The sequence below is a fragment of the Scomber scombrus genome, chromosome 14 (genome assembly GCF_963691925.1).
Source record: "Scomber scombrus chromosome 14, fScoSco1.1, whole genome shotgun sequence".
NCBI classification, from domain to species: domain Eukaryota; kingdom Metazoa; phylum Chordata; class Actinopteri; order Scombriformes; family Scombridae; genus Scomber; species Scomber scombrus.
The window spans coordinates 10,689,753-10,704,276 of record NC_084983.1 but is presented as its reverse complement, the minus strand read 5'-3'; the positions used below and the strand labels follow the sequence as shown (position 1 = coordinate 10,704,276).

At 37.8% G+C, this 14,524-nt stretch overlaps 3 protein-coding genes across 3 annotated transcripts in view; 2 read left to right on the top strand and 1 right to left on the bottom strand.

The window, feature by feature from the left end:
• Nucleotides 1-1,532: 1,532 nt before the first annotated feature.
• Nucleotides 1,533-2,474, top strand: LOC133994399 (olfactory receptor 52L1-like). Its single transcript, XM_062433646.1, has one exon. The coding sequence runs from the start codon at nucleotides 1,533-1,535 to the stop codon at nucleotides 2,472-2,474; it is 942 nt and encodes a 313-aa protein (XP_062289630.1).
• Nucleotides 2,475-5,827: 3,353 nt separating this feature from the next.
• Nucleotides 5,828-6,769, top strand: LOC133994398 (olfactory receptor 52L1-like). The gene has a single exon (XM_062433645.1). The coding sequence runs from the start codon at nucleotides 5,828-5,830 to the stop codon at nucleotides 6,767-6,769; it is 942 nt and encodes a 313-aa protein (XP_062289629.1).
• A 2,785-nt stretch (nucleotides 6,770-9,554) lies between these two features.
• The window catches only part of LOC133993919 (connector enhancer of kinase suppressor of ras 2-like), a 28,714-nt gene continuing 23,744 nt past the window's right edge, over nucleotides 9,555-14,524 (bottom strand). The window contains exons 18-22 of the mRNA XM_062433057.1: nucleotides 14,351-14,418; nucleotides 12,852-12,952; nucleotides 12,293-12,776; nucleotides 9,689-9,888; nucleotides 9,555-9,596 (exon numbers count right to left, since the gene is read on the bottom strand). Of these exons, the coding sequence (XP_062289041.1) occupies nucleotides 9,555-9,596; nucleotides 9,689-9,888; nucleotides 12,293-12,776; nucleotides 12,852-12,952; nucleotides 14,351-14,418 (895 nt within the window). The remainder of the gene's footprint in view (nucleotides 9,597-9,688; nucleotides 9,889-12,292; nucleotides 12,777-12,851; nucleotides 12,953-14,350; nucleotides 14,419-14,524) is intronic.

The window sequence follows — 14,524 nt, the reverse complement described above, 5'->3', positions numbered from 1 at the left end:
TGATCTTTGTGAAGTAATTAACATGGTTTTGACTTTGTATGAAGAAATTATGTATTGTGAACTCCACCTGGATATGTATATTCAAGCATAAATAAAAGAAGAAGAAAAAGGAAACAATGATAAGTCCAAACTTCTTAGATTAAAGGTGTAGTATGTAGAATGTACTGGCATGATAATAACCACCTGAAACTAAGAATTGTGTTTTTGTTACTTTAGAATTACGTTGTTGGTACAGTGGGTGCAGTAATGTAGATACTGGGGGTCTGCAGATAGACCTACTTGTTTAGCCCAGCCGATTGCCTTAAATGTGTTTTAATATGCTGTAACACATATCATAAAATGGAAAAGATATTACTTCATGTGATCACCATTTATGTTACAGTATTGGCAGATTATTACATTTTCAGTTTTTATTACTTTTTTTTATCACATTATGCAGTTATTACAGTAGTTTCTCCAGTCCTGTATATTATGTAAAATGTAATGTCCAAATCCAGCAATTGAAACAAAGACCGTAACCTTATTTGAATTTAGTCGTGGAATTTAGTTTAGCTTAGCTCATCTTAGAATACTACATAGCTTGTTCACTATTTGGAATTCTTTTTCACTGTTTTGTGAATAAGCAGGAAAGTGGGAACTGTGGAATACAAGTAAGCTCATTAGCGGTCAGTGTTTTACATCCCATTGGAAGCAATTAGGAACTTAATAATCAGAGTGAGACCTGACCTGACCTGTGAACAATACCTGGAGAATAAATGACTGTGGTGTAATTGTGATGAAACATGTGTAGCCTAAGCATAGGCCATAATCAATATTATTGGACAATAATATCATATAATAATGGATTAATAAAAAGACAATTTTCCCAATAGGAGGGATCATTAAAGTAATAAATCTCCAATTTACCGACAGACCTTGCAACTTATTTTAACCCCTGACAAGGCGCTCAACTATTGCCGGTAGAGAAATGAAATCAAACATCCCGCAGATCTTCAAATAACTTTTAAAATACAGATGCATTTGGTATTGTTTATTCAGACAACCATATTCATTAAAAGCGCCAGCAGTTTCTGTCAAAACTGTCACAAAGTTAGAAATTCAATATCAATTGACAAAACAGAACAGCAGCAGCTGTATCATATTCATTATAGCACAGTTTAAGTTTAACACGAACGTTTAACATGAAACATGAAAGGTTTCATGGTTGGAGTTCAGCATCTCAAACTCAAAGGATAATCTCAAAGTAAAAAACTAAGTATAGAGGTAAAATGATTGCAGATGTCAGTTCAACTTGTGCCATTGAAATCACTTGACGAGTTGAGAGGAAATTACTCATCATACATTTAAGCAAATTGGAACACATGATAATTTCAATTCACAAGAGACAAAATGCAGAGTATAATTGCTGCTCAGTGCAGTTATGTGCAGGTGGGGTGTGGGGTCAGCACACACATTTGATCTCAAATTGTTGAGTGGGCACTGTGAAGTATATTCTGGTGAGATCAGATGTTTTTAAATTAATTTGTGTCAGCATGAGAAATTTTTCTGAAGTGACATATTTTATTCTGGCTGATTTTTATGGAATGGATGACCTGAAGCCAGTATATTTCTGCATGTTCCTGATTATATACATGACCATTGTTGCTGAAAATGTAGTTTTAATTGGAGTGATCTATTCTGAAAAAACCCTGCATGAGCCAATGTACCTGCTCCTGTGTAACCTGGCTGTGAATGGTCTTTATGGAAGCACTGCTTTACTGCCAGCAGTGCTGAGCAACATGCTCTCACACTCACATGAGATCTCTCTACAGTTCTGTCAGATACAGATTTACACTATACACACATATGCCATCATTGAATTCACAATTCTAGCAGCGATGAGTTATGACAGGTATATGGCCATTTGTTTTCCGCTGACTTATCATACAATCATGTCACACAGAGTTGTGAAACTGATTGTTTTTACATGGCTTTTCCCCATGCTGGCATTTCTTATTGTTTTCATTTTAACTCTTCAGCTGCGGTTTTGTGAGAGAACTATAAAAAATGTGTACTGTGTTAATTACTTACTGGTGAAACTTGCCTGCACAGATACGTCAGTTGTTAACATAGTTGGCCTGCTATCTGTAGCTCTGTTTTCACTTCCACAGCTCATCATGATCTTTTATTCATATGCACACATCTTGAGAATATGTATATTTTCATTCAGCAAATCCAAGCTGAAAGCTCTCCGGACTTGCACCCCCCACCTGCTAGCAATAACTAACTACTCAATTGGGTGCTTTTTTGAAATAGCACAAAGTCGATTCAACAGTAGTGGTATGCCTTACCAAACTAAGTTGTTTTTATCTCTGTACTTTTTGATATTTCCACCCATTCTTAATCCAATAATCTACGGTTTGAGTTTTCAAGCCATAAGACTGCGACTGTTCAGGCTTTTCAGCAGCAAAAACAGGCAAGTGCAAATAATGTAGCCAACAGAGCAGCTGTTGTTGTGCATTTAGAGTGTGTCTTGCATTGTGCTGTGTCGACTGATGCCTCTGGAAACACATGACATACAGAAACTCCTGTCTCCCCCTGTTGATAAATTACATTTGCTACTAAAACAGGACCAGATCAGGCAGTGCTAAGAAAAATTAGTTTAGATAGTTGATTTCATGTCATGCCATGTTTAGTTCCAGGAGCATTAGCAGACTGAAACTCAGGCTTTGTGCATTTAATGTATTGAGTTTCAGTGAGTTTTTCAGCCCCTCGCTGGATCCTATAATGCAGGAATGCAATAAAACACGTTTTTCAGAGTTTCAACTGGCTTGCTAAAGAAGGGTAAATATGGTGCTGGGACTTTTAAACATACATTTAAACAGACGCTGAAACCTGCATATATTCATTAGTAAAAATCAACAAGCAAATGTGGAGAACATTTTAAAACACATTTTATATGCATCAAGTTTGTCTTTCACACTTTGTCTTGCCTGCGCTGCAAACTCTCATATATATATATATATGACCACTGTTTGTTTTAATCATGCTGATTCAATATTTTTAGTTGCAAATTAATAGAGAGAATACTAAAAGAAATCATTTAAAGTCATTTCAGCAATGGAGTTGTAATGTTGTGGGGGATTTTTCAGCATGTGGTGTTAAGGTTTAGAACATAAATAATATATTTGTGTTTTGGAGAGCATTTTATGCTCTCTGACTTTTGACAAGATTTAAAAACTCTTTTTGTTCTATTTGGTCCATTCATATTCTGAGTGCCACAATGTGCTTGAAACATAAATCATTTTCATTGGAAGTAGTTTGTTTATGCAATGACTGACAGCATATGTTATTAGATAGAGTGTCCAGATTATTGGGTGCCAAAGTCCTTTTTTGTCTCATTTGGTACAGTTAATAAAGTATAATTCATCTGGTCATTGCAGAGATGTTCCTTTATATTATTCCAGCCATGTGTTTGGTGTCTGTTTTCCCCTGCGTGTTAGCTGAAAATACAATTTAAAAAGAAAAATCACTTGCTGAATGTTTGTATATGTTAATCAAACATTTTGATTTGTGCATCATGCGTGAAACATGTAAAGTCACAAAAATGTCACTTCAGGAGAAAAGAGAAATAGTGACTTTGTCTGCTGGCAGTGCTTACATTCAGACTGCATGACTATTTATCTGCTTCTTTACTTGTGCCTCATCCTGTGTGTTTATGAAAACACTTGCAGTAATTTACACAAGATTCTCCTTTAATTCTAATGAGTAGCATCCAAATTTGCATTTCTAGTTTAATTCTTTTCTTGGGCTACTGTTGACATAAGGCAACTGATGAAAGGATCTTACTCAAAAGCCAACTGAGGACAATTAATATCTCCAAGACCTCCTACATTACTCATATTATGAGACAAGATATTATTATCATGGTTATTAATACAGTTCAACATCTGTAGAGAAATGGGACTGTGACTGTGAAAAATTGGTAAATTAAATTTGTACTATGTGCTGTATTCCCTACCGCTCTCTGTATTCATTATATTGTGGAAGACTGAACACAAGGATAAAGGTTCAACCAAAACAGAGTCACTTTTTTTCTCTAATAATGAATAAGATAAAGTGAAAAGAAAATGACTAATCAGACAAAGAAAGACACTGTAGGACATGAGCAAAAATCACTTGTTTCTGTTGCTCCCTTTAGACAAAACTAAAAAAATCGTTTCTCCATGCTTTTTCATTTTTGTGAACAAAGTCACATTTTAAAAACGTTATTTTTCCATGAAAATTATGACCTGATGTAAAAGCTACTGTCGCCTACATCCTCTCACACTTAAGAAGCCAACACAGTTAGCAAAGGCAGTGATTGCTGCTTAATTATAGACTATTACATTCATCCCCATTCATTAGAATTATTAGTGTTTCTGACACTATAATACATACAATGATCTTTATGAAGTAATTAACATGGTTTTGACTTTGTATGAAGAAATTATGTATTGTGAACTCCAGCTGGATATGTATATTCAAGCATAAATAAAAGAAGAAGAAAAACGGTGGCTTTGTGGGTTTGTTGTACATAAATAATGAATGCATTTATTCATGTGTTCATGCAGTAGAGTGCAGTTCTTTGCCAGGTGTGCAAGTATTCATGTATGCAAAATTTGAATAAAGTGGTTTTGCATAGTATAGTGTCAGTTTTCTTTAAGACACATAGAATAGTGTAATGGACTTGTAACTGAGCATCCTGGGATCCCCTAACTGTATAAACTTAATAAGGAAACAATGATAAGTCCAAACTTCTTAGATTAAAGGTGTATTATGTAGAATTTACTGGCATGATAATAACCACCTGCAATTAAGAATTGTGTTTTTGTTACTTTAGAATTACGTTGTTGGTACAGTGGGTGCAGTAATGTAGATACTGGGGGTCTGCAGATAGACCTACTTGTGTAGCCCAGCCGATTGCCTTAAATGTGTTTTAATATGCTGTAACACATATCATAAAATGGTGAGGACTGCTGAAAAGACAAAAGTACTATAGGTACTATAGATAGATAAGGAATGGTGTCAAAAAATGAAAAAGATATTACTTTATGTGATCACCATTTTTGTTACAGTATTGGCAGATTATTACATTTTCAGTTTTTATTACATTTTTTTTATCACATTATGCAGTTATTACAGTAGTTTCTCCAGTCCTGTATATTATGTAAAATGTTATGTCCAAATCCAGCAATTGAAACAAAGACCGTAACCTTATTTGAATTTAGTCGTGGAATTTAGTTTAGCTTAGCTCATTTTAGAATACTACTTAGTTGGTTCACTATTTGGAATTCTTTTTCACTGTTTTGTGAATAAGCAGGAAAGTGGGAACTGTGGAATACAAGTAATCTCATTAGCGGTCAGTGTTTTACATCCCATTGGAAGCAATTAGGAACTTAATAATGAGAGTGAGACCTGACCTGACCTGTGAACAATACCTGGAGAATAAATGACTGTGGTGTAATTGTGATGAAACATGTGTAGCCTAAGCATCTCAAACTCAAAGGATAATCTCAAAGTAAACACTAAGTATAGAGGTAAAATGATTGCAGATGTCAGTTCAACTTTTGCCATTGAAATCACGTGATGAGTGGATAGGAAATTACTCAGCATACATTTAAGCAAATTGGAACACATGATAATTTCAATTCACAAGAGTAGAAATGCAGAGTATAATTGCTGCTCAGTGCAGTTATGTGCAGGTGGGGTGTGGGGTCAGCACACACATTTGATCTCCAATTGTTGAGTGGGCACTGTGAAGTATATACTGGTGAGATCAGATGTTTTTAAATTAATTTGTGTCAGCATGAGAAATTTTTCTGAAGTGACATATTTTATTTTGGCTGATTTTTATGGAATGGATGACCTGAAGCCAGTATATTTCTGCATGTTCCTGATTATATACATGACCATTGTTGCTGAAAATGTAGTTTTAATTGGAGTGATCTATTCTGAAAAAACCCTGCATGAGCCAATGTACCTGCTCCTGTGTAACCTGGCTGTGAATGGTCTTTATGGAAGCACTGCTTTACTGCCAGCAGTGCTGAGCAACATGCTCTCACACTCACACGAGATCTCTCTACAGTTCTGTCAGATACAGATTTACACTATACACACATATGCCATCATTGAATTCACAATTCTAGCAGCGATGAGTTATGACAGGTATATGGCCATTTGTTTTCCACTGACTTATCATACAATCATGTCACACAGAGTTGTGAAACTGATTGTTTTTACATGGCTTTTCCCCATGCTGGCATTTCTTATTGTTTTCATTTTAACTCTTCAGCTGCGGTTTTGTGAGAGAACTATAGAAAATGTGTACTGTGTTAATTACTTACTGGTGAAACTTGCCTGCACAGATACGTCAGTTGTTAACATAGTTGGCCTGCTATCTGTAGCTCTGTTTACACTTCCACAGCTCATCATGATCTTTTATTCATATGCACACATCTTGAGAATATGTATATTTTCATTCAGCAAATCCAAGCTGAAAGCTCTCCGGACTTGCACCCCCCACCTGCTAGCAATTACTAACTACTCAATTGGGTGCTTTTTTGAAATAGCACAAAGTCGATTCAACAGTAGTGGTATGCTTTACCAAACCAAGTTGTTTTTATCTCTGTACTTTTTGATATTTCCACCCATTCTTAATCCAACAATCTACGGTTTGAGTATTCAAGCCATAAGACTGCGACTATTCAGGCTTTTCAGCAGCAAAAACAGGCAAGTGCAAATAATGTAGCCAACAGAGCAGCTGTTGTTGTGCATTTAGAGTGTGTCCTGCATTGTGCTGTGTCGACTGATGCCTCTGGAAACACATGACATACATAAACTCCTGTTTCCCCCTGTTGATTAATTACATTTGCTACTAAAACAGGATCAGATCAGGCAGTGCTAAGAAAAATTAGTTTAGATAGTTGAATTCATGTCATGCCATGTTTTGTTCCAGGAGCATTAGCATGCTGAAACTCAGGCTTTGTGCATTTAATGTATTGAGTTTCATAATAGTGACTTTGTTTGGTGGCAGTGCTTACATTCAGACTGCATGACTATTTATCTGATTCTTTACTTGTGCCTCATCCTGTGTGTTTATGAAAACACTTGCAGTAATTTACACAAGATTCTCCTTTAATTCTAATAAGTAGCATCCAAATTTGCATTTCTAGTTTAATTCTTTTCTTGGGCTACTGTTGACATAATGCAACTGATGGAAGGATCTTACTCAAAAGCCAACTGAGGACAATTAATATCTCCAAGACCTCCTACATTACTCATATTATGAGAGAAGATAGTATTATCATGGTTATAATACAGTTCAACATCTGTAGAGAAATGGGACTGTGACTGTGAAAAATTGGTAAATTAAATTTGTCCTATGTGCTGTATTCCCTACCGCTCTCTGTGTTCATTATATTGTGGAAGACTGAACACAAAGATAAAGGTTCAACCAAAACAGAGTCACTCCTTTTCTCTAATAATGAATAAGATAAAGTGAAAAGAAAATGACTAAACAGACAAAGAAAGTTGCTTCCTGTAGACAAAACTAAAAGAATCTTGTCTCCATGCTTTTTCATTTTTGTGAACAAAGTCACATTTTAAAAACGTTATTTTTCCATGAAAATTATGACCTGATGTAAAAGCTACTGCCACCTACATCCTCTCACACTTAATCTTCACCTTCATTCTGGTAATCAGAATCACTGCAAATCATCCAAGAATTCACACTACATTAGTCACCTTCCTCACATATCTAGAAGACATGTTTTGTTCCAGGATGATGTAAAAACAGATTATAATGTATGTTGTCTATGTATTAAAAATCTAGCTGTGGCAACATGGTGCAGTCGTCCTGTCATTCTTTTTGCATGGGAGTGAGCCTTACCCTGCTGCTAAACTGCAGCAAAGTTTTGATGGTTTCTACCTTTCTGCATGTGGAAACAGTGATGTTCCTGTTTCACCCTGACAGGTTTCATCTGTGTTTTTTGGATATTGCTTTACAAACCTACACTGGAGATATTGCACTAGTTTTCTGTGTTGGTCTTCTTCTGTGTTATTCTTTATTAATAAAAACATATACTACATCCTACAAGAATGCCTGAGGCTCCGTACAGAGTGAGTGTGTGTGTGTGTGTGTGTGTGTGTGTGTGTGTGTGTGTGTGTGTGTGTGTGTGTGTGTGTGTGTGTGTGTGTGTGTGTGTGTGTGTGTGTGTGTGTGTGTGTGTGTGTGTGTGTGTACTGTTTGCATATTCTTATTATTACCATCTGCTGAGTCAACATTTGCTGGGCTCCCTAGTAGTAGAGTATAGTGTTGGACAACAGTAATGATCATGAGAAACAAAATAATTTAAGAAAACATTTTACATGTGCCCATGCCATACTTTATTTAATATAAAAGTAATGTAGCTACAATATGGCACACTTGTGCAATGTCAGTCAATTTCAGATGGCATGGTAATGTGTTTTAGTTATACAAAGCATGCTTGTACATTAAACATTTAATAAACACAGTAATTCCTCTTTTTTGCAGGGACCACTTGAAAATAAATCAGCTTTCGTGGGGGGGTTAAAATAAGTCTTAAAAACACATTGTGGTGGTTGTTTAGGGGATAGTGGTGGGGATGGGGAGGTTGACACCAGTATTCTCCAGACGCACTTAGAAATACAAAACTGTTTTACAAACAATCAAGTAGACAGCATGCATACAAAAATAGACGACTAGTCTGATCATTCCTTTGTAATTTACAATACTGGTTCATTATTGCCAAGCGTTATATTGTTGTGCTCCTGTTTTGTGGAATAGTTTTCTTTCTGTATCGTCTCTCTTGGAAAAGTACAATGTACATTCGCAATCACTGAGGCACAGCACTTGATTTACAATTTGTATAAGTACCCCAAAACATTGTGTAGTCACTGTTGCCGTAGTAACGTAATATTAAATATATATATGTATATATATATATTTATATGCTTAACACCCTGTACACTCATGGAACAATCATACACACATGCATAACAAAATGTTGTGTACATCCAAAATAGCTTTAAATCCTCCATCACGGGGCTGTACACAACTCCAACGTGATCTTCAAAATGGTTCAACAAAAGCGACAAGAAGTGGCCATGCATGTGAGCGATGAGTTACAAAACTCTCCAGCAAGTCTCTGACACGGACACAAAGTGCTTATTTTCCAGTTATAAACCCTGTGAGACTGTATTTATTTTATCAAGTCAACCATCTTCTTTGCCTTTTGAGAAAGCCCTCATCTTTAAAAAAAAAAAAAAAAAAAAAAAAAAAAAAAAAGAAGAAGAAGAGAGAGTTCAGATGGAGAGAGACACCGAGTCTCTGTGCTCCTGCGCGGTGAGCGAGGCTGAAGGAGAAGTGAAAGGAGGGGAGATGGAGAGCCGAGCAGGTGAAAGAGGGTTTCCGGTGCCTTTCATCTCCAGCAGCAGGATGCCGGCTGCGTTATGCACAGGCAGAGGTGATACGTTCGAGGATTCATTGACAAGCTGATCCTCACAAGCTCACCCTAAAAACCTAATGGCCGGTTTGTGTCTTGAAGAGGGACATTCTGCAAAGAGGTGGAAGAAATAATTAGTAATGAAATAATAAAACGCACAGATATGGAGGAACGTGAATGCTCAAAAAAATATGTGGTCGTACCTTAAGTGAGCTGTGGAGGATCCGGAGTCGGTGGAGCTTGTCATTGAGTAGGGGGTCATTCACTCTGCGGACAAATGAGCGCTTGTACTCCAGGCGGCTGGCTGATCTGTGTTCGGCCGAGGTAGACAGATTGGTCTGCTCCAGAGCACGGTACAAATCCCCCAGAGAGTCTGCCTGCATCCTGAAGTCCCGTACATGGCCTGGCAACAAAGACAAGCAATTATTGACAAAAAACGTTACAGCAAACTGAACTAAAGGGTAAGATTTATTAACAAGATATTTTATCTTGTAGTGAATCTCTCATCACTTCACTGTACGAAACTGTAGGCAACCTCTGCCTGCCCACACGTTCACACGAGCCAGTTGTGTGCTCCCTGCCCAGCATGTCATGGCAAAGACCCGAAGTTAACAAGTGGCTGATGAGAAGTCTCAAAAATCAAGCAAGTTGACAGGCAGGAGGGGAAAGTGATTTTTGAAGCTCTGTGTATGTGTGTGTGTGCGTGTGTGTGCGTGTGTGTGTGTGTGTGTGTGTGTGTGTGTGGGTTGCACAGCATTGCATGCTACAAGTCTAGATAGTCTAGAGTTCTCTAAACTTCAAAACCTATAACTAAATGATGTATATGTGTTTTTGTAATTTGGGTGAACTGGCCCTTTAGTTTACTTCCAAATAAGCAAATAAGTGATCAGCTGTGATGTGAAATCAATTTTAGAGATGCAACTATTAGGCGATTAATCAATTAGCCAATCATCAGAAAATTAACAACTACAATTAGCAACTATAGTGATAATTGATTAATCGTTCCAGTCATTTTTTAAGCAAAAAATTCCCCAAATTAAATGTTTCTCAAATGACAGACTTTGCTGATTTTACTTGACTTCACATTATAGTCAATATCTTTGGGGTTTTAGGCTGCTGGTCGGACAAAACAAGACATTTTAGCACATGTCCCTGATGTTTTACAGACCAACGATTATTCTATTCATCGAGTAAATAATCAGAAGTTTATCGATGATGAAAATAAACCTACCTAACATTCTGAGACACTGAGTTACAACATTCCTAAAACAAATGAAAGATATGTACAATAATAAATAAAAAACATTATAATAAAACACTAAAATAAAATTAGCAAGGCAGAAATGTACTAATTCTGTGTTTTAGTTATTGAAGTCCAATTTATGTCTGAAGTATTTTCCCCATTTCCCTACATATTCAAATCACACTAATTTGAACTACTGTATGTGAGCGCAATCTGAATCCTCCTCTCCTTGCGCACAATGCATGCTTACTTTTGGATCCACATTTCTGTTCTTTTTAATAAATCATTTAAATCTTTCATTATGTGTTTTTCTTTAGGGAGACCAGGAACCTTCAGCACTGGATACACAGCTAATGCATCATTCTAATAAACCACCAGGACCCTCCTTGTTTCCTGTTTACATACACTGCCCTCTGTTGGCATGATACTAACTCTACACTAGAGCTCTGAATCTGTTAGTCGTCACTCTATTTTGGGTTTTGGAAGGAGGGTGGTGCGTTCTGAAGCTTTGGGGCTGTGCTTTGAAATGTATCATGCTTTATTTGCCGCCTGTTTTGTGTTCCTCTCTAGTCTTTACAGGCAGTGGTGGAGAGAGTGAAAGGAAGAGCAAATAGATAAATGAGGACAAGAAGCAAGGACCCTTGGGCGTGTTTCTTTATCCTGTTCAGAATTCAACATTAACACGGACTGAAAGGATTCCTCCTCGCTTCACCATCCAAACACTGCCCGCAGGCACAGTGACATCTCGATCGGGCAAGAGAGAGAGAGGGAAGGAAAAAAAAGACAGAGAGAAAGAGTGAGCATGAGCGTGTGAGATAGAGTGCGACTGCCAAGACAAATCAGTCTCAAATAAGACACTCAATTTTATCTCACTTAGACAACTGCCCTGGAGGTCTTCAAGGGACAGCAAATGGGCTGGCTTCAAATCCAATCCAATAAAGAAATAACAGCCAGTATTCAACCTTTGACATTTGCTGACTCTGACCATCGATTAGCAGCTTTGTTTACAGAAAAACCCTGAAAATACAAATACGTGAAATACTGATATATTGTAATAGTGAGCAGGGAAGGTCTTACTATCAAGAGATATCAGGATGATCTTAAGGTCAAGTGTGAGATTTTAAATTTTAAAATCTCATTAAGTGCGTAACGTAAGGTTGCAACTAACAATAACTTTAATTATTATCAATTTTATCATTTAATTTTTTAATTAGCCAATTAATCCTTTAGTCTAAAATAAATAAAAAATATAGTAAATAATGTCCATTACAAGTCTCAAAGCTCATGGTGATGTTTTCAAATTGCTTATTTTATCCGACCACCAGTCCAATTCATAAAGATATTTAATTTACAAAGATATAAAATACAGAAAAGCAGCAACATCTCACATTTGCAAAGCTGGAACTAGTGAGTGTTTTTTTGTTTTTTAAAAGACTGAAGTTGTTTTTGATTCAGCTCTACTGCAGTCTCAAAAATTGCTATGATTTTAAATATGAAATGCTTTTTGTGCATGTGAAAAGGTGTAAAACACAGGTTCTGAATCTTCCATCTCCTGGTGTCTGACCTGTGTCTCTTGGCCTCTCCAGCTGGTAGTGCTGAGGCTCTCTATGATCCGCTGCACCAGCAGTGGCAGCCAGGATAGCGTGGAGCCCGCTATCCCTGGGTAGCGTGAAGCTGCGGGGTTTCCCTCCCGCTTCTGAATCCATACTGGACCTGAGGGGCAGAGGCAGGGCTCTGTACTGTTCCTGCAGCAGGCTGCGCTGTGCAGGTAGGGTGGACTGTCTGCGGTACTCCATTGCCAGTTGTTCTCGATCCTCAGATAGCAGGGTCTCCTCCATCGGATACGTCTGGAGGTAGTGCATCCTCGTGTTGCTCTCCATCTGGTCCTGCCACGAGTTTCGGTGGCTGCTTGCCTTCTGCCCGGGAGAGATGCCGTTATTGCTGCCGCCTTCCTGAGGCTCAGAGTGGAACTCCTCATGAGACGAACGTGACTGGAACGTGTCAGAGGAGGAGAGATGGCTACGTTTCGGTTCCATGTAGGGACTCACCTAAATACAAACAGATGGTTAGTAAGAAATGAACGAGATTAGTCTGTTAATTAAACTACAGGCTCATAGACTCACTGAAGACGCTCTGGGATAGGTGTCATAAGGTGGTGGCGGACTATCCTGTTTGGGCATCGGGGGCATCTCCATGTCCTCGTGATCACTCTCACTCCAGTAATCTGTTGTGGACAAACAGACTGTGTCATGTTAATATTATCAGAATCAAAACCAAGCTGTTTAAATGCAGCAGATATCTTTTTATAACATTTTACAAGAGCAAAAATTAAGCTTATCATGGCTTATATGACTATGGCAGCTGGAACAAATAATTCATGTGTCCAGTCTCTGAGTTAGCTTTTGAACTAATGCTTCAGGTCAGACTGATCAGGTGTTCTGACAGGTGTAGCTACAGTGTCGCTGAGGTGTAGGAGTGATTTAGACAACATGATGTAGAGTGTGTGTGAGAAAGGATGAATCAAAGATGCAAGAACTTCCTGTTACATCTTCTGGAGGTGTTAAGGGTCTAATTTAGAAACTTAGAAAAGCCCCTCCCCCCTCCTTCATAAATCCAATGACAAAGCAGCTCTCACCCACCCACCTTTGCAAGGTCTCTACATAGGCTTCTCTAAATAGCACAAAAGGTTAGTTACATTATTTCCTGTTCGTGTATAAGAAGCCGAAGAATGCCAGAACATGAGAAAAACAAGCACGCCTTCTGTGTGAGATGTGAAATAGAAGCGACACCGCAAGAGAGTCGCTAAAAAGCCTCTGCCGCTGTTCCTGAAATAAGACCTACGAATTCTCCACATGAGGTCTGGTTTTTCCAGGTTATACAAGATGACTCAAGATTTAAGTGTTTTGATTCCCCATTTATTTTCTCATAATCCCTCTGACTGACAGCGATAGGGAGATGGTATGATTGAGCCTAAAGAAAAGAGTAACAGCTACCAATACATAAAATATATTGAAATGAATGTAAATAGTCAGGACAAATACAGGTAGCAACTAAAAAAAGACTAAAGGTTCCAAAGTCGTCTCTTTGAAGCAAGTGTACAAAATTAGGTAAACAAAAAACTGATGTATTCATTATAGCAGACATGGACATCAAGCCTTTCCTCTGCTAAGATGCATGTAGTCTGAATCTTCTGGTATACACCTGACATGATCCGAGTATCCACAGCAATTTTGATACACATTGTTTTCAAGTTTTTCTCACCCTAAGCAGTGAAATAAATGTGTTCATAAGTAGATTTCTTTTGTTGGTCTGGTGTTAAAGTCATGAAGCCTGTAGCTATTTATTTCCAGCATTTATTATATAGAGCAGCAGAAGGAGCAGATATACTGTGATGGGAAGTGACTGCTGTGAACCTGTGGTAGCAAATTAAAACCTAACTAAGTGAAGACTAGGCAAAACAATTATCTATGCATTGCTCATTATGTATTTATATACGATGCCTTGATCTAACATTAACAGCTTGACATCCCACTGCTTAATATCACCAGTTTTATATAATTGTTGACGAGTGATGTGAAGCAGACAACGACTGCTTTGCAGTGCAATCTGTGACTAATCTCACCTTGGTCCTGTCGAATTTTCTCCTGCTCGGAGTAGCCTGACACCGCCATACTCAGACGACTTAGCCACCTGTGGGGGAGAACAACAGTCATGACGTACAGCAGCTTGACATCCAATAAAACATCTTGTGATTGAGTGTGTGTGTGTGTGTGTGTCTCCCTGTTTGATCAATCAT